Source organism: Pristiophorus japonicus, chromosome 16 (assembly GCF_044704955.1).
Source record: "Pristiophorus japonicus isolate sPriJap1 chromosome 16, sPriJap1.hap1, whole genome shotgun sequence".
NCBI classification, from domain to species: domain Eukaryota; kingdom Metazoa; phylum Chordata; class Chondrichthyes; family Pristiophoridae; genus Pristiophorus; species Pristiophorus japonicus.
The window spans coordinates 54,525,926-54,544,596 of NC_091992.1; the positions used below are offsets into that span (position 1 = coordinate 54,525,926).

Here is an 18,671-nt window from a genome sequence, read left to right on the forward strand (position 1 = left end):
ATGCTAACTTTTTGTGTTTCATGTACAAAGACCCCCAGATCCCTATGTACAGCAGCATTTTGTAATCTCTCTCCATTTAAATAAAAATTAGCTTTTTTATTTTTCCTACCAAAGTGGATAACCTCACATTTTTCCACGTTATACTCCATCTGCCAAATTTTTGCCCACTCACTTAGCCTATCTATATTCCTTTGCAGATTCTTTGCGTCCTCCTCACAACTTGCTTTCTCACCTATCTTTGCATCATCAACACATTACACTCGGTTCTTTCATCCAAGTCATTAATATAGATTGTAAATAGTTGAGGCCCCAGCACTGATCCCTGTGGCACCCCACTAGTTACAGTTTGCCAACCAGAAAATGACCCATTTATCCCGACTCTCTGTTTTCTGTTAATCCTCTATCCATGCTAATATATTACCCCCAACCACATGAACTTTTATCTTGTGCTGTTACCTTTTATGTGGCACCTTATTGAATACCTTCTGGAAATCCAAATATACCACTGGTTCCCCCTTATCCACGCTGCTCGTACATCCTCATAAAACTCCAGCAAATTTGTCAAATGAGTTTCCTTTCATAAAACCATGCTGACTCTGCTTGACTGCATTATGATTCTCTAAATGTCCTGCTACTACTTCCTTAAAGAAGGAATCCAGCATTTTCCCAATGACAGATGTTAGACCAACTGGTTTATAGTTTCCTGCCAGACAGGATCTTGGTAAATTGAAGGTAGATTTTATTCCCTGAATGAGGAAGACTGCAAGTTATGCAACCGACTAAGGTACAGGTGTATTATGAAGCTGGGAGTCATCTCTATGGACACCTGCATGACATAAGTCCATGTGTTCGTTACATATGTGCCAACCTAGAAAGTAAGTCAAAGCTGGCCAAAAGCTTAGAAAAAAGTGATACAACCCCAAACTCAAAAAAAGCCTCTGAATAGAAGATATGTGAAATCAAATTATAATTACACTGAAAATACATTGGGACACGGGTTTTGTAACTAAAGCTCTGGACGTATCCAATGTTCCTTCACTAAGAACATGAACTGCAACTGTGGAAGGTACAAGAATAATTTTCAAGGAGGGTCAGGAGTCAAGCTCCCCTTCTAGAAATTCTGGCCCAGTATCTGCTGTCAGACTGGTACCTTCTGGTGTTGTCGCAGTTTATGCAGTCAATGGGAGGGCACCTCATTTGCATGGGTCAGGAGGGCCCACCGAGTGCTTCTCCATCGCCCACATTCCCATTCATGCTAAATCTCCAGCAGCCCCCTCTCCCAACGCCATGAGGGAATTGCAGGGAGGATGAGTAATTTCTGCGTTCTGCTTTGCATGAATCCAATAGTAAGGGAGGCGGTGATCAGCTTGTAATAACCAGGTCAAGTATTGGAGTCTCTCTATAATGGTGTGGCCCGAGCTTCAACTCTGACACAGAGACACACAGTAGTACTTACACTGAAGGTCTGTGTGTAGCACCATGAAGACCAGGGCCCAGCGAAGGGTGGTGGAGGTGGTCTCTGTACCTGCAGTAAAGAGGTCATTAAGCGTCCCTAACAAATTGGATTCCAGGAAACCTGTCTTGGGATCGCCCTTTTTCTAAATGTAAGGAAAAAATATCAGTCAGGATAATACACTCTAAAAGGAATTATACAGAGCTGAAAGGATATTTCTGTTAACCTGGATGTTTCCCAGTGCACTGGATTGTGGGTTTCAGACTGTCCATCAATGGGAACACAAGAAATAGGAGCAGGAGTAGGCCATACGGCCCCTCGACCCTGCTCTGCCATTCAATAAGATCATGGCTGATCTTTGACCTCAACTCTATTTTCCACCAGATTCCCCATATCTCTCGTTTCACCTAGAGTCCAAAAATCTATCGATCTCAGCCTTGAATATACTCAATGACTCAGCATCTACAGCCCTCTGGGGTAGAGAATTCCAAAGATTCACAACCCTCTCACTGAAGAAATTCCTCCTCATCTCAGTCCTAAATGGCAGACCACTTATCCTGAGACTGTGCCTCCTAGTCCTAGACTCTCCAGCCAGGCAAAACAACCTCTCAGCATCTACCCTGTCAAACCCTCTCAGAATCCGACATACTTCAATGAGATCACCTCTCATTCTTCAAAACTCGAGAATATAGGCCCAATCTACTCAATTTCTCCCCATAGGACAACCCTCTCATCCCAGGGATCAATCTAGTGAACCGAGGGAATGAAGTTTGCCCGCACATCAGGCGTGGCTAGCTCTCTATTTTCAGCTGCTCCACTGCTTTTCACTGAGGTGTGCCAAGATTTTTCTGAGCTTAATCTGATTTTAAGAGGCATGGCAGGTTCCTCTGGAGGCTCAGTGTGTCACTGCACTGCCCAATGGGGGCTAGACTGTCTATCTCACATCGCTGAGCTAGTGCCCATATATTGCCCAAAACGGCATGCTATCGCCCATTTTGCACCAAAAAAAAAACATGCATGTGCAGAAGGCCGTTGCTAGGGAAGCTTTTGCCTTCCATATCGCTGGGCTATCGCTAGGCCGAAAATCGAGATCCAAAAAATGGGCGATGTTCCAGCGATCATGAAGACTGACACATCGCTAAGGCTGGAACATCGCTCATTTTTTGGGCAATAGCCAGCAAAGTGGAAAGTCTAGCCCCAGGAATGTTTCAGGTTCAACTCCTGGTCTATGCCATAGACTGTCCTCAACCAGAGCAGAATGATTCAAAGTACCCATTGCTGATCACGGTCAAACGATTCCTCCCCATGCTTAAAAATGTGCCAAAACCCATTCCATAGCGTTACAGAACGATAATTAAAAACACATACACACAATACTGCCTGGAATATGCTCCGGTATCCATTACATACCTTCTCCTGCTCCGCAAAGAAGGCATCAATGAAATCCCTGGGCTCATTTGGATCTCATAATTATTTGTGCTCCATGACTATGTCCTGTATAAAGTGGACAATAACCTCTTGATGTTTGAATATTTTGCGGTGTGGACCGGGGAGATGACGAATAAAGGGGAAGGCATTCAACAGCTGCAACAACCACAGGGTTTGAAATTAAATGCATTCATTTGCAACACGTTTTTGAGCTTGCGGAAAATAGTGAACGCAGAAATTCATTCCATTATATGTGCTACAGAAACAAAACTTGCATTTTATCAGGCTATCCCAGAACACTTTGCAGCCAATGAGGCACCTTTGGAGTGTGGACACCGTCGTAATGTGGGGAAATGCGGCAGCCATTTCGCACAGCAAGATCCCATAAACAGCAATGCAATAAATGACCAGATAATGTTTGTTTAGGTTTGTTGGTTGAGTGATAAATGTTAGCCCTATTATCAGCAAGGGCAGACATCGACAATGAGGTTCAACACCGCCTCCAGTGTGCCAGCACAGCCTTCGGCCGCCTGAGGAAGAGAGTGCTCGAAAATCAGGCCCTCAAATCTGGCACCAAGCTTATGGTCTACAGGGCTGTAGTGATACCCACCCTCCTGTATGGCTCAGAGACGTGGACCATATACAGTAAACACCTCAAATCGCTGGAGAAATAGCACCAATGATGTCTCCATAAGATCCTGCAAAGCCTCTGGAGGACAGTTGCACCAACATTAGTGTCCTCGATCAGGCCAACATCCCCAGCATCGAAGCACTGACCACACTCGACCAGCTCCGTTAGGCGGGCCACATTGTTCGCATGCCTGAAACAAGATTCCCAAAGCAAGTGTTCTACTCGGAACTCCTACACAGCAAGCGAGCCCCAGGTGGGCAGAGGAAACGTTTCAAGGACACCCTCAAAGCCTCCTTGATAAAATGCAACATGCTTACCGACACTTGGGAGTCCCTGGCCAAAGACCACCCTGAGTGGAGGAAGAGCATCTAGAAAGCAAGCGCAGGCAGGGGAAGGAGCGTGCGGCAAACCAGACTCCCCACCCACCCTTTCCTTCAACGACTGTCTGTCCCACCTGTGACAGAGACTAATTTCCGTATTGGATTGTTCAGTCGTCTAAGAACTCACTCTTAGAGCAGAAGCAAGTCTTCCTTGATTTCAAGGGACTGCCTATGATGATGATGCTGATGAAATGTTAGCCAGGACAACTCCCCTGCTCTTCTTTGAATAGTTCCATGAGATTATTTCACACCCACCTGAGAGGATAGACGAGGCCTCAGTTTAACATCTCATCAGAAAGACGGCACCTCAGACAGTGCAACACTCCCTCAATTCTTGATGTGTCAGACTGGTTTATGTGCTCAAGTCTTGCAATGGGGCTTGAACCAATGACCTTCTGACTATATAAATGCAAGTCTTTAGTGAATTGCATACATTGTTGCTCAGGAAAGTCTAGCTAGGACTGATATTATCTACCTTTGAACAGCTACAACTTTTGCTTTGCTTCATATGAGACCGACACTGACACCCAAAACCCTACAATACTCACGCCTTCTGATATATTTGTGGATCAGCCTTACCTGACCCCAAAATCCACCTTCCAAGATAATACTTTCTCCGACTATGTGAAGAAATTCCAGGAATTTTTCATCTTGATATTCAAACCGGTTTCCAAAGACAATTGAACAGATAATATTCGAGGTTGCGTTGTTTACACTGAAATGTGGATCAAAAGGGAGACCTGAAGAAATGAAGACAGATTGTGAATGTTCCCAAGTAATGATCCAAACAAACATTTTAACACTCTTAAATATACCAATTGTGCTGAGGGATTTAGTAACTGATGAGGGCTCGGGACATTCAATTCAGATTCAACTCACTCCATTCAGGCCTATTCAAATCCGGCCACTGCTTCCCCCTTTAGGGAAAAGATCGAGTCTGAAACAAAGTACAGAAAATCTGCAGTTCCAGAATCCAGAATGTTCCAGAATCTGGACACCAGGCCGATCCGTGGCGGGGGTCATCCGGAAACTGGAAAATGTTCCGATATCCGGATACCCCCCGCCTCGGCGAACCGACATTGCCCGCCCCGAATTCATGGGGCCTGACCTCGCCCCGACCCAACTTTGCCCTGGCCACCCTCCCTCCCCTTTGCCTCGGCTGCCTGACCCCACCTACCTCGGGCCAGACAAGGAACTCCTCCACGGCGGCAAGGCCCCGCCCGAACATCTCCACGACGGCGGGGCCCCGCCCGAACTTCTCCGGGGCCCCACCCGGCGACCCAACAAGCACCCCCGCCCTCCCCTGATGTTCGGAAATCCGGAAATACCCGAATCTGGGCTCGGGTGTTTCTGGATTCGTGACGTCAGAAAGACGTTCCAAAATCCGGCAAAACGCAAAATCTGGAACGGCCTCAGTCCCAAGGGTTCCGGATTTGGGACGCTGCACTTGTACCACCGCTTTGTGAAACTTTGAAAAACGTGGAGCTATTCAGAGGAATATAGCTGCACTTAGTTAGTTGGGATATTGAGGGATTTGGAAAATTTTGCGAAATCTGAGTTAAACCATTGACTTGGTTTTATCGATGGAATGTAAATTCAGTCAGGGTGTGAAGGTGTGACCAATACAATTTCATTAATTCCCTGCTGGATGGGTTGGGTTATAAGTACCCCAATAATTATCTGATTCTCTATACTTGTGTATATCTGCGTTTCTCTCTCTCTCTCTCTCTCTCTCTCTCTCTCTCTCTCTATCCTGTATGCTATTGTCTCTCTTTATTTACCCCTCTATGTATCCATGGTTCTCCCTTTTTCTCTATTGATGTATATTTTATCTCTGTGCACCACTATTCCACCCCGGCTCTTTATATCGACTCTTTCTCTGCCCATCTGCCTGTGTCTAAACCTCTCTCTATCTAAACCTCTCTCTCTGCCCCATGTGACTAAACTGCCCTTTCTCCCTGTGTATCGAAATTTCCTTTCCTCTCTGTTTAATCCTCTCTCTCATCATCTCCCCTATTTTCTCCCTTTCTCCCTCCCTTTCTCAAGACCCAAGGAATTCAAATAAATAAGGAAAGCTGGCATTATGGGACAACAAGGAGAATTTGCATTTTTAATTTGAAAATTTCCGTTAAAAAAAAATTCCATTTTGTGACAGAATTTCCACGCTTGCATAATAGCATTTCCAGTAAGGATTCATGTGCTTTGAAGAGGAAATACTGGAGGATTAGGAGAAATAGATAAATGAGGCCAGGCTCATCAGGGAGACAATACAGGAGTTGCTATGTCCTGTATTGCTACCTCTGACCACTTTCTTGACTACCTTACCATCCACGTTCACCTCCTTTACCCCAATCTCACCAGCCTCATCATCTACCCATGAAAAAGCTCTCCCCTGTAAGGTATGCTCACAGGTTTGTAGAGCTGTTGAAATTCGAGCCAGGGTGTCCCTGGAGATGGAGCACGCGGCCTTCCGTGAGAGGTGGGCACCGGAGGGACTGGAGTACATCATCACCCCCGGCAAACAAATTTTAATTTGATTTAAGTTTACTGTCAAAAGTTTCATTTGGTTAATGTGTCGGTAAATCAGGGGGCACTTGATTTATGGTTTCAACTTAAAATAGGTGTAGAGCTGTTGAGTGGGAGTGGCCTAGCCAGTCACGTGATGGTCACAGGACTCAATAAAACCTCAGCCAGTTGGGCTCGGGGAATCCACGATGTAGCAAGTGGTTGTAAGCCTGGTGGGTGAACTGGTAATGTGCAGTGTGATTGTTAAACCTTTTGCTAATAAACCAACTAGTTCTTAATAGCAATGTGTTGCTATGAATTCTTAAGCAAAGAACCCCTGAAGCAAATACATTACATCCCCCAGTTCTCTCACAAATTCATTTTCAAACTTCCAACTCGCTCTCTACTGCACCCCCAACTTATCGCGACACCTCTGCTTGCCTTTGACCTAACCTGCACCTGCATCTCTACTTTCAATGCCCTCATTCCCATCAATGACACTCTTCCAGCAGCTACAAACAGATCCAACAACACCCATGCTTAGAAACCATATTATTGGCACCTTGAAGCAGTGCCTCTGAAGCTTCGTCCGATGAAGATTCACCTCACAATACAACTCTCACACTACCTTCAAAGATCATTGACATTCCTGCGAATCAGAAACTTTAGCTTCATATTAGAATGAAGTGGCAACGTAGTCCTTCCTTGTAAATACTTCTTGCATTTTAGTGTCTGCCTAAATTAATAACTTAGACCCCCACACAGCTAATGCATCTGACATCTCTCTGAAAATGCCATTTCCTTACCATTTTTATCTTCAAATGCTTTATTTAAAAATCCAGCCTCTTCCACAATTCGCATCTCCAACGATTTCTTCCCCAGCCCAAAGTTCCTCAGTGCCAAAAGTGAAAACTTTCTCTGCTCTCTCCACCAGTGGCCATACTTTGCAAAGACAATACCTACAGGGAGACGAGAGACAATGGGTCATTTAAACTTTTTTACCAGCTGTGTCAGCTGTGGCTCAGTGGGCAGCACTCTCGCCTCTGAGTCAGAAGGTTGTGCGTTCAAAGACTTGAGCACATAAATCTAGGCTGACACACCCAGTGCAGTGCTGAGGGAGTGCTGCTTTGTCAGAGGTGCCGTCTTTCGGATGAGATGTTAAACCGAGGCCCCGTCTGCTCTCTCAGGTGGACGTAAAAGATCCCATGGCACTATTTCAAAGAAGAGCGGGGGAGTTATCCCCAGTGTCCTGGCCAATATTTATACCTCAATCATCATTACTAAAAACAGATTATCTGGTCATTATCACATTGCTGTGTGTGGGAGTTTGCTATGTGCAAATTGGCTGATGCATTTCCCACATTACAACAGTGGTTGTGAAAGGCGCTATATAAATCCAAGTCTTTCTTTTCTTTGTGTATGATTGTGAAACGGACAATATCGATTCAGCCGGAAATGGAAATTTGAGATGTATAACCAAAACCCCAACTTGGTTCATCAGTCTTTATTTTCTACGTTACTCATCTGAGGCTAAGAAGGCTGGGAACTGGTTAAGTTGACCAAAATCGCCAAGGTCAGGTGTGGCAGGGGAAAGATGCACACATTGCTTCAATTAATGGTTCAACATTAACTCCATCTTGGAGCTAAGTATATATCCCACGAGCACCCCACAATTTCCTATCAATTGCATGGTTGAATGATCAAGAATGGGCTGTCTGCAGGACTTTCTGTGGCACAAGGACCTAGCAATGTGTGGGAGTGGAAAGGATCACTGGATGATTCATCATTGGCTATTTCGCATTCCTTTCACTGGCGAGGCTAATGAGCGGCAAGAGGACGAATGTCCAATCCCTTTCAGTTATCATTACAGGTATCAGAGCAGATTCTAAATTTGTTGCTGTTTCCATGACGCCAGGGACGAGGAACTCATTTGCCTAAATTAATGTTCTGCTTCGTGCAAAGCGTGCTTCGATATGAGGGTTGGACTTTGTGAGCCCTTTCTCTCTGTTGCATGTCATTATAATATACTGCAAAGAGACCCAGGGCATCCTGCTGCAGGATAAATCAATTACAGAGATCCCAAGACATCAGTATTCCAAGAACAACTGATATCATTACTGTTGTGTATCTGCAAAGCATGCATTCCCATGTTCCGCCACCAGGGAGCTCATCCCCTGAAGTCCCAAGGGATCCCAGCATCCCTTGGGAGCAGTGTATATAAGCAGGCCACTAAGGCCTGTTCCTCACTCTCAAGTGTCTTATTAAAGACTGAGGTCATTGTTACTTTAACCTCCCTGTGTGCAGCCTCATCTGTGTTAGGAACACAATAACTGGCGACGAGAATACGAATCCATCGCAAAGATGCAGCAAACTGTGGGCATCCTGGCGAAGTTCTCGGAGGGTGAAGCCTATGTCGAACGGCTAGACCAGTACTTTGTAGCCAACGAGCTGGACGGAGAAGGAAGTGCTGCAAAAAGGAGAGTCCTCCTCACAGTCTGCGAGGCACCGGCCTACAGCCTCATGAAGAATCTTCTGGCTCCAGTGAAACCCACAGATAAGCCATATGAGGAGCTGTGTACACTGGTTCAGGAGCATCTTAACCCGAGGGAGAGCGTGCTGATGGCGAGGTATCGGTTCTACACGTGCCAGCGATCTGAAGGTCAGGAAGTGGCGAGCTACGTCGCCGAGCTAAGGCGACTTGCAAGACAATGTGAGTTTGATGGCTACCTGGAGCAAATGCTCAGAGACTTTTTTGTACTGGGCATTGGCCAGGAGACCATCCTACGAAAACTTTTGACTGTAGAGACACCAACCCTCAGTAAGGCCATTGCGATAGCACAGGCGTTTATGTCCACCAGTGATAACACCAAACAAGTCTCTCAGCACACAAGTGCTAGCAGTTTTCATAAATTAACTGGAACTATGCTTGCGAGCAGAAATGTACAGGGCAGAAACCACGAGTCTGCAACTGCCAGCAGGCCTCAGGTGACCCAGATGACTCAGAGTCCCCCAACAAAGGATGAATGCAAGGCAATTCACACCTTGTTGGCGTTGTGGAGGCTTCCATTCAGCCTATTCATGCCGCTTCAAGAGCTGTGGAACAATGGGGCACCTCCAACGAGCTTGCAAACGAGCTGCAAGCTCTGTAAAACCTGCTAACCACGTGGCAGAGGAAGATCGATCCATGGTGGATCAAAGCAATTTCGAGCCTCAGAGAGAGGAGGCAGATGTTGAAATACACGGGGTGCACACATTTTCGATGAAACGTCCACCTATTATGCTAAACGTAAAATTGAATGGCTTACCCGTAGCCATGGAACTGGACACTGGTGCTAGCCAATCCATCATGAGTAAAAAGATGTTTGAGAGACTGTGGTGCAACAAGGCATTCAGATCAGCCCTGAGCCCCATCCACACAAAACTGAGAACATACACCAAAGCGCTCATCACTGTCCAGGGCAGCGCCATGGTCAAGGTCACCTACGAGAGCACGGTGCATGGACTGCCATTCTGGATTATCCTGGGCAATGGCCCCACACTGCTTGGAAGGAGCTGGCTGGGCAAAATCCGCTGAAACTTGGATGACATCCGATGAGGCCTCATGTACCCAGGTTCTCAACAAATTTCCTTCCCTTTTTGAGCCAGACATTGGAAACTTTTCCGGGGCGGAGGTGCGGATCCACTTGGTCCCAGAGGCACGACCCATTCACCACAAGGCGTGAGCGGTACCTCACATGATGAGGGAGAGAGTGGAAATCGAGCTGGACAGGCTGCAACGCGAGGGCATCATTTCCCCTGTGGAATTCAACGAGTGGGCCAGCCTGATTGTTCCAGTACTCAAAAGTGATGGCACGGTCCGGATTTGCGGCGATTATAAAGTAACTATTAATCGTTTCACGCTACAGGACCAATACCCGCTACCTAAGGCAGACGACCTATTTGCAACGCTGGCAGGAGGCAAGACGTTCACCAAGCTTGACCTGACTTCGGCCTACATGACGCAGGAACTGGAGGAGTCTTCGAAGGACCTCACCTGCATCAACACGCACAAGGGACTGTTCTTCTACAACAGATGCCCGTTTGGAATTTGGTCGGCTGCAGCGATCTTCCAGAGAAACATGGAGAGCCTACTCAAGTCGGTACCACACACGGTGGTCTTTCAGGACGACATATTGGTCACGGGTCGGGACACTGCCGAGCACCTACAAAACCTGGAGGAGGTCCTCCAGTGACTGATCGTGTAGGGCTGCGGCTGAAGAGGTCGAAATGCTTCTTCATGGCAACAGAAGTGGAGTTTTTGGGGAGAAAGATCGTGGCGGATGGCATTCGGCCCACAGATGCCAAGACAGAGGCTATCAGAAACATGCGCAGGCCACAGAACGGTCGTTCCTGGGACTCCTCAACTATTTTGGTAACTTCCTACCGTGGTTAAGCACCCTTTTAGAGCCACTACATGTGTTATTGCGCAAAGGTGAGAACTGGGTATGGGGGTAAAAAAACAAGTAATTGCTTTTGAGAAAGCCAGAAACATTTTATGCTCCAACAAGCTGCTTGTATTGTATAACCCGTGTAAAAGACTTGTGCTAGCATGTGATGCGTTGTTGTACGGAGTCGGGTGTGTATTACAACAAACTAACGTTGCGGGGAAGTTGCAACCTGTCGCCTATGCTTCCAGGAGCTTGTCTAAGGCCGAGAGGACCTACAGCATGATTGAGAAAGAGGCATTAGCGTGTGTGTTCGGGGTAAAGGAAATGCATCAGTACCTGTTTGGCCTCAAATTTGAGCTGGAAACCGATCACAAGCCCCTCATATCCCTGTTCACTGAAAACAAGGGGATAAACACTAATGCCTCAGGTGGACACTCGTGCTATCAGCGTATAACTATACCATCCGCCACAGGCCAGGTACTGAGAACTGTGCGGATGCTCTCAGTTGGCTACCATTGCCCACCATGGGGGTGGAAATGGCGCAACCTGCAAACTTGTTGATGGTGGCGCAGCCCGCAGACTTGTTGATGGTCCATGGAAGCTTTTGAAAATGATAAATCACCTGTCACGGCCCACCAGATTAGGACTTGGACCAGCCAAGATCCTCTGCTGTCCCTCGTAAAAAAAACTGTGTCCTGCATGGAAGCTGGGCCAGCATCCCCGTTGAAATGCAAGACCCAATCAAGCCGTTCCAGCGGCGAAAGGATGAGCTGTCCATTCAGGCAGACTGCCTGTTGTGGGCTACCCAAAAAGGACAGGGAGATGCTCATCTCGGATCTCCACAGCACACACCTGGGTATAGTAATGATGAAAGCGATAGCCAGATCTCACGTGTGGTGGCCCGGTATCGACTCTGACTTAGAGTCCTGTGTACGGCAATGCAGCGTGTGTGCTCAGTTGAGCAACGCGCCCAGAGAGGCACCACTAAGTTTGTGGTCCTGGCCCTCCAGACCATGGTCGAGGATCCATGTCGACTATGCGGGCCCGTTTCTCGGTAAAATGTTCCTGGTGGTGGTGGATGCTTTTTCAAAATGGATTAAATGTGAGATAATGTCGGGAAGCACCGCCACTGCCACCATTGAAAGCCTGAGGGCCATGTTTGCCACCCACGGCCTGCCTGACATACTGGTCAGTGACAACGGGCCATGTTTCACCAGTGCCGAATTTAAGAATTCATGAGCCGCAATGGGATCAAACATGTCACTCGGCCCCGTTTAAACAAGGCTCCAATGGGCAGGCAGAGCGGGCAGTACAAACCATCAAACAGAGCCTTAAACGAGTCACTGAAGGCTCACTCCAAACCCGCCTGTCCCGACTGCTGCTCAGCTACCGCACGAGACCCCACTCGCTCACAGGGGTTCCCCCGGCTCAGTTACTCATGAAAAGGACACTTAAAACCAGACTCTCGCTGGTTCACCCCAACCTGCATGATCAGGTAGAGAGCAGGCGGCAGCAACAAAATGTAAACGATGATCACGCCACTGTGTCACGGGAAATTGATCTGAATGACCCTGTGTATGTGCTAAACTATGGACATGGTCCCAAGTGGATCGCGGGCACGGTGATAGCTAAAGAAGGGAATAGGGTGTTTGTCGTCAAACTAGACAATGGACAAATTTGCAGAAAGCATCTGGACCAAACAAGGCTGCGGTTCACAGAATGCCCTGAGCAACCCACAGCAGACACCACCTTTTTCAAGCCCATAACACACACCCAAAGGATCAACGACACTACGGCGGACCAGGAAATCTAACCCATCACGCCCAACAGCTCAGCAAGGCCAACAACGCGCCAGCCCAGCGAGGGCACAAACAACACACCAGAACAGACATTTGTACCGAGGCGGTCCACCAGGGAAAGAAAGGCTCCTGACCGCCTCACCTTGTAAATAGTTTCCACTTTGACTTTGGCGGGGGGAGTGATGTTGTGTATCTGTAAAGCATGCACTCCTATGTTCTGCCACCAGGGAGCTCATCCCTTGGGAGCACTGTTGTGTATATAAGCCGGCCCCTAAGGCCTGTTCCTCACTCTGGAGTGTCTTATTAAAGACTGAGGTCACTGGTACTTTAACCTCCCTGTGTGCAGCCTCATCTGTGTTAGGAACACAATAATTACATCCAGGAGGACTGGGGTTAGAGTGTCCCGGGGAACTGGGGTCAGAGTGTCCTGGGGTCAGAGTATCCCGGGGAACTGGGATCAGAGTGTCCCGGGGAACTGGGGTCAGAGTGTCCCGGGGAACTGAGGTCAGAGTGTCCCGGGAAACTGGGGTCAGAGTGTCCCGGGGAACTGGGGTCAGAGTGTCCTGGGGAACTGGGATCAGAGTGTCCCGGGGTCAGAGTATCCCAGGGAACTGGGGTCAGAGTGTCCCGGGGAACTGGGGTCAGAGTATCCCGGGGAACTGGGGTCAGAGTGTCCCGGGGAACTGGGGTCAGAGTGTCCTGGGGTCAGAGTGTCCCAGGGAACTGGGGTCAGAGTATCGCGGGGAACTGGGGTCAGCCAAAATTTCCCCTTCTCTTAAAGCCTGTTACCGCCGGAAATTGGTGGCCACGCTTGCTGATGACTAATAGCGGTGGACACACCACTCGCCCCCAACGTCCGTCCCTCTAGACTGCGAACTTCCACTCACACCCCCATTTTGACCAACTTGCGGTCCGCTGAAAAAAAACCCGCCAAAGAGCGGAATTTCGCTCAAGAGGCCACCTCATCCACCACGCCGGTAAAATCACCAGGGTCGGTGCAACTCGTTTCCAGTGGTGGGCAATTTCAGCCCCAGTGAGTCCAGGAGAACTGTGTACGTGGCCAAATTGATACATGCTCCCCCATCCCTCGACAGAATGTCTTGCAGGCTGAGGGATGGAAGCTTTGTTGATCAACAACAGAAACAGCCAGCAAAATTGCCATCCCACTCCCCCCGGTTCCCGACGCTGACTGCGAAGCCTGATACACAGTTACCTTCTCCTGTGAGCTTAAACACATCTTCATATATTGGAAAGGTTGGCTGGTCAGCAAAATCTTCTGATTTCTTCACCAGTGCCTCTTTCGGGGTTTCGTAGCCGCTCAGTACCACCACGTTGGTCTATCCAAACTGTACGCTGAATACATTGCCGTGTTTCTTCGGCAGCTTAAAAATAAAGAGAAGAATGAAATGGATAGAAACATGAGTCCACGGTAATTATCACATTTGTTTGTGGGAGCTTGCTGTGTGCAAATTGGCTGCCATGTATCCTACATTACAACAGTGACTACACTCCAAAAAGTACTTCATTGGCTGTAAAGTGCTTTGAGACGTCCGGTGGTCGTGAAAGGCGCTATATAAATGCATGTCTTTCTTTTTTCTTTTCCATTATTGTAATTTTTACATTGGTGTCTCATAGGTCAAATACAACATTAATCAGAGAACAGAAGAACATAAGAAATAGGAGCAGGGTTAGGCCATTCGGCCCTTCATTCCTGCTCCGCCATCCAATAAAATCATAGCTCAACTTCTACCCCAACTCCACCTTCCTGCACTATCCCCATATCTCTTGGATCCAGAGGTTGTGCGTTATATTCAGAGAGAGTGCAGTTTGGAACATTTTCAAAAAGACACAGCATATCGAGTAACCCAGTATGGAATGGTTCAGCATCCCTGCCCCAATTGGTGCTGGGCTCCAGGGAGGTTGGCATTCCAGCCCATGTGCATCGGGCGATGCAAGCAAGGCGGGTGCTGGGTTCATTATGCGCAGTGAATGTTTTCCTTGGCTAATGCAATCATCCAGTCAACCGACTGTGGATCTGAAACTGAGAAATGCTGCAGTATCGCAACTGTACACACCCTCAGATCGTTGCACCAAGTGCTGGGACCGAGCTACCAAGCTCCATTTTCAGGCTGGCCATGTGAAGCCTTCATCCCAGGGCTCAGCACCTGAAGAAGTTCTTCAGCGGGTCATTCAACCAGCAGATTGCAACTCCTCGAATTCCACTTTCATGCTCCTCCTCGCCCATCGGTTCTGTGTCTGACCAACCCCTTCCTCTTGCCACTCAGTAACGGAATGCCCCTTCCCCTGGAGTGGATACATGTGCGGGTGCTTGCCACTGCAGGAGTGAATGATGCAGGATGCTGTAGGTTGGCCTCAACCACGTTCTCTTGGCTACCTAGAGGAGAAGAGAAATATTTTTTAGAATTTGGCAATTAAATAGCCCTTGAAATTGCTAGAACATTGTAGTTTATTGTGCTACAGTAGCTGAATGTGTGAGGGAGTGAGTGAGCGAGCGGATAAGGAGATAAGAGCATAGCAAAGGATGATACTGGAGATTTGAGGGGAAATATTTTCACCCAGAGGGTGATGGGGGTCTGGAACTCACTGCCTGGAAGGGTGGTAGAGGCAGAAACCCTCACCACTTTTAAAAAGTACTTGGATGTGCACTTGAAGTGCCGTAACCTACAGGGCTACAGACCAAGAGCTGGATAGTGGGATAAGGCTGGATAGGTCTTTGTCAACCGGCGCGGATGATGGTCCAAACTGGCCTCCTTCCGTGCTGTAAATTTCTATGATTTTAAGAATTTGAACTAGGGAGAGAATCCCAAGCATTCCTCCATTAATCTTTCAGGGACTCCATGCCCAGAATCTCCAGGTCTCCCTCCTTATGAGTAAAAGGATCTCAGCTTAGATGTTAAAATATGTAACGTGAGAAATATAGGGTGCCCATGCTTCCACAGCAGCAGCCATTTTGTATAACTGTGTTAACATGCAGCATACAGGCACATTGTGCAGGCACTGTGCTTGGCATTTACTTATTATATTTAACGACTGGACAAACATGTTGAAGAGTGTGCTGATAAAACATGGGCATGGCTGTGTTTTTTTAATAATTAGATGAATAGTTGGCAGAGTTTTGAATACAGAGATTGGTGAGAGTTGGATGAAGCTGCTAACTGGAGAGCGGACGGGAATTTGGTGAGATGGGAATTTGGTGCAGAGGTAGCCAAATTGATACATGCTCCCCCATCCCTCGACAGAATGTCCTGCAGGCTGAGGGATGGAAGCTTTGTTGATTAACAACAGAAACAGCCAGCAAACAATTGCCATCCCACTCCCCCCGACGCTGACTGCGAAGCCTGATACACAGTTACCTTCTCCTGTGAGCTTAAACACATCTTCATATATTGGAAAGGTTGGCCGATCAGCAAAATATTCTGATTTCTTCACCAGTGCCTCTTTCAGGGTTTCGTAGCCGCTCAGTACCACCACGTTGGTCCATCCAAACTGTACGCTGAATACATTGCCGTGTTTCTTCGCCAACTTAAAAATAAAGAGAAGAATGAAATGGGTAGAAACATGAGTCCGCGGTGATTATCACATTTGTTTGTGGGAGCTTGCTGTGTGCAAATTGGCTGCCATGTATCCTACATTACAACAGTGACTACACTCTAAAAAGTACCTAGAGTGGGACTTGAACTCACAACCTTCTGACTCAGAGAGAGAGAGAGAGAGAGAGAGAGAGAGAGAGAGATAAGAGATAGGGGGAACAGGTATCAGTGTATAAGTCTTGCTTGGCTGAATAAAGTTAATGGGTCAACCTTGAATCATTTGGAACCCGGGTCCCTCTGGGATCTAATAAATCGACGAGCCAGCCAGGAGGTTGATTGACAACTTTATAAACTATTCGATGCTGGCATTATCCTAGGACTCGCTTGCTTAGCGTGACCTAGTCAGTTAAGGAAGGAAATACTTCGGGGGGGACTGTAGGACACTACCTGCCAGTAGTACTAGCAACAAGATAGTAAAAATGGTGGGCTTGACAGAAGTTCAGATTGCCACTAACCAACATGGACAAAATGAAATAAGCATTATTAGTTATAGGTTTAAGTTTGTAAACTAGTGCAATAAGCCTTGGGGTAGACCCAGTTAGATTTTAAAATGGGAGAAAGAGGCATTAGGCCTGCTTGACCAAGTTAAAAAGACAGGCTTCAATACTCCTCGTTAGCAAAGCGACAGTCAGTCTGTGAGAAAAGCTGAGAGAATTAATGGAATTGCAGAGACTGAGATAAGAAGCAGGGACTGTAAGATTGTTTAGGAAGGATATCAAGGCCTTGGTGAGGCTGCAGAGGAGATTTACTAGAATGGTAACAGGGTTGTAGGACTTCAGTTATGTGGAGAGACTGGAGTAGCTGGGGTTGTTCTCCTTAGAGCAGAGAAGGTTAAGAGAAGTGTTCAAAATCATGAATAGTTTTGATAGAGTAAATAAAGAGAAATTGTTTCCAGAGGACACAGATTTAAGGTGATTGGCAAAAGAGTCAGAGGCAACATGAGGAAACAATTGTTTGCACAGCGAGTTGTTGGAATGTGGAATGAACTGCCTGAAAGGCTGGTAGAAGCAGATTCAATTGTAACTTTCAAATGGAAATTGGATACATACTTGAAGGAAAATTGTTTTACAGGGCTATGGGGAAAGAGCAGGGGAGTGGAACTAATTGGTAGTTCTACCAAAGAGCTGGCACAGGCTCAATAGGCTGAATGGCCTCCTTCTGTGCTGTATCATTCAATGATCCTATCCTCCCTCTGACACTTCCTCAAGTTTACAGTGAAGATGCTACTAAAATAGCATCTGACAAGACAACATTGTCAGATGGTGTAAATTGTGAACACACTTACCCAGGCAACCCTGCACAGTCCAGCAGTGTCCTTCTCATGGCTCATTAGCTGATGATGATGATCTCCTTAACCGAGACGCTGTCTTCGACTCTGTCTCCATCCCACAACAAGCTTTGCGCCACCATCTCAGTACAACCCCAACCCTACACGAGATTGAAAAGGCCATTCAACAACTGAAGAACAACAAGGCCTCAGGAGCGGATGGAATCTCTGCCGAAGCACTAAAACATGGCGGAGAAGCACTATTGGCGTGAATACATGAACTCATTTCTCTTATCTGGAAGGAGGAGAGCATGCCGGGGATATCAGAGATGGCGTAATTGTGACCATCTTCAAGAAAGAAGACAGGTCTGATTGCAGTAGCTACAGAGGAATTTCCCCACTGTCTACCACAGGGAAAGTTATTGCAAGAATCCTCCTCAACTGCCTTCTCCCTGTAGCTGAAGAACTCCTCCCAGAGTCGCAATGCGGATACCACCCACTATGGAGCACAACAGACATGATCTTCACCGCACGACAAATTCAAGAGAAATGTAGGGAACAGCACCTGTACATGGCCTTCTTTGACCTCACAAAGGCCTTCGACAATGCCAACCGTGGGGGATTATGGAGTGACTTTTCAAATTCGGCTGTCCTCAAAAATTTGTCACCATCCTCCGCTTGCTTCATGATAACATGCAAGCCGTGATCCTGACCAATGGATCCACCACAGACCCAATTCATGTACGGACTGGGGTGAAGCAAGAATATGTCATTGCACCAACGCTCTTCTCGATCTTCCTTGCTGCAATGCTACATCTCACCGTCAGCAAACATCCCGCTGGAGTGAAGATAATCCATAGAACAAACGGAAAACTCTTCAACCTCTGTCACTATCAGTCCAGATCCAAGGTCGTCCCATCCCCTGTCATTGAATTACAATATGCAGATGATGCTTGCGTCTGCACTCACTCGGAGGACGAACTCCAAACCATCATCAACATGTTCAATGTAGCGTACAAGAGCATGGGTCTTACACCAAACATCCGTAAAACAAAGGTGCTCTATCAACCTGCCCCCGATTATCAAAATCCACGATGAGGCCTTGGACAATGTGGACCATTTTCCATAACTCGGGAGTCTAATGTCAACAAGGGCAGACATCAATGACGA

The 18,671-nt window shown here is 47.2% G+C and overlaps 1 protein-coding gene across 1 annotated transcript in view; it reads right to left on the reverse strand.

Moving 5' to 3' along the window:
* Window positions 1–18,671, reverse strand: part of LOC139226168 (cytochrome P450 2D15-like) — a 50,174-nt gene that overhangs the window by 12,188 nt on the left and 19,315 nt on the right. The window contains 5 exon segments of the mRNA XM_070856806.1: window positions 1,457–1,598; window positions 2,864–3,037; window positions 4,472–4,632; window positions 7,204–7,356; window positions 15,998–16,166. Of these exon segments, the coding sequence (XP_070712907.1) occupies window positions 1,457–1,598; window positions 2,864–3,037; window positions 4,472–4,632; window positions 7,204–7,356; window positions 15,998–16,166 (799 nt within the window).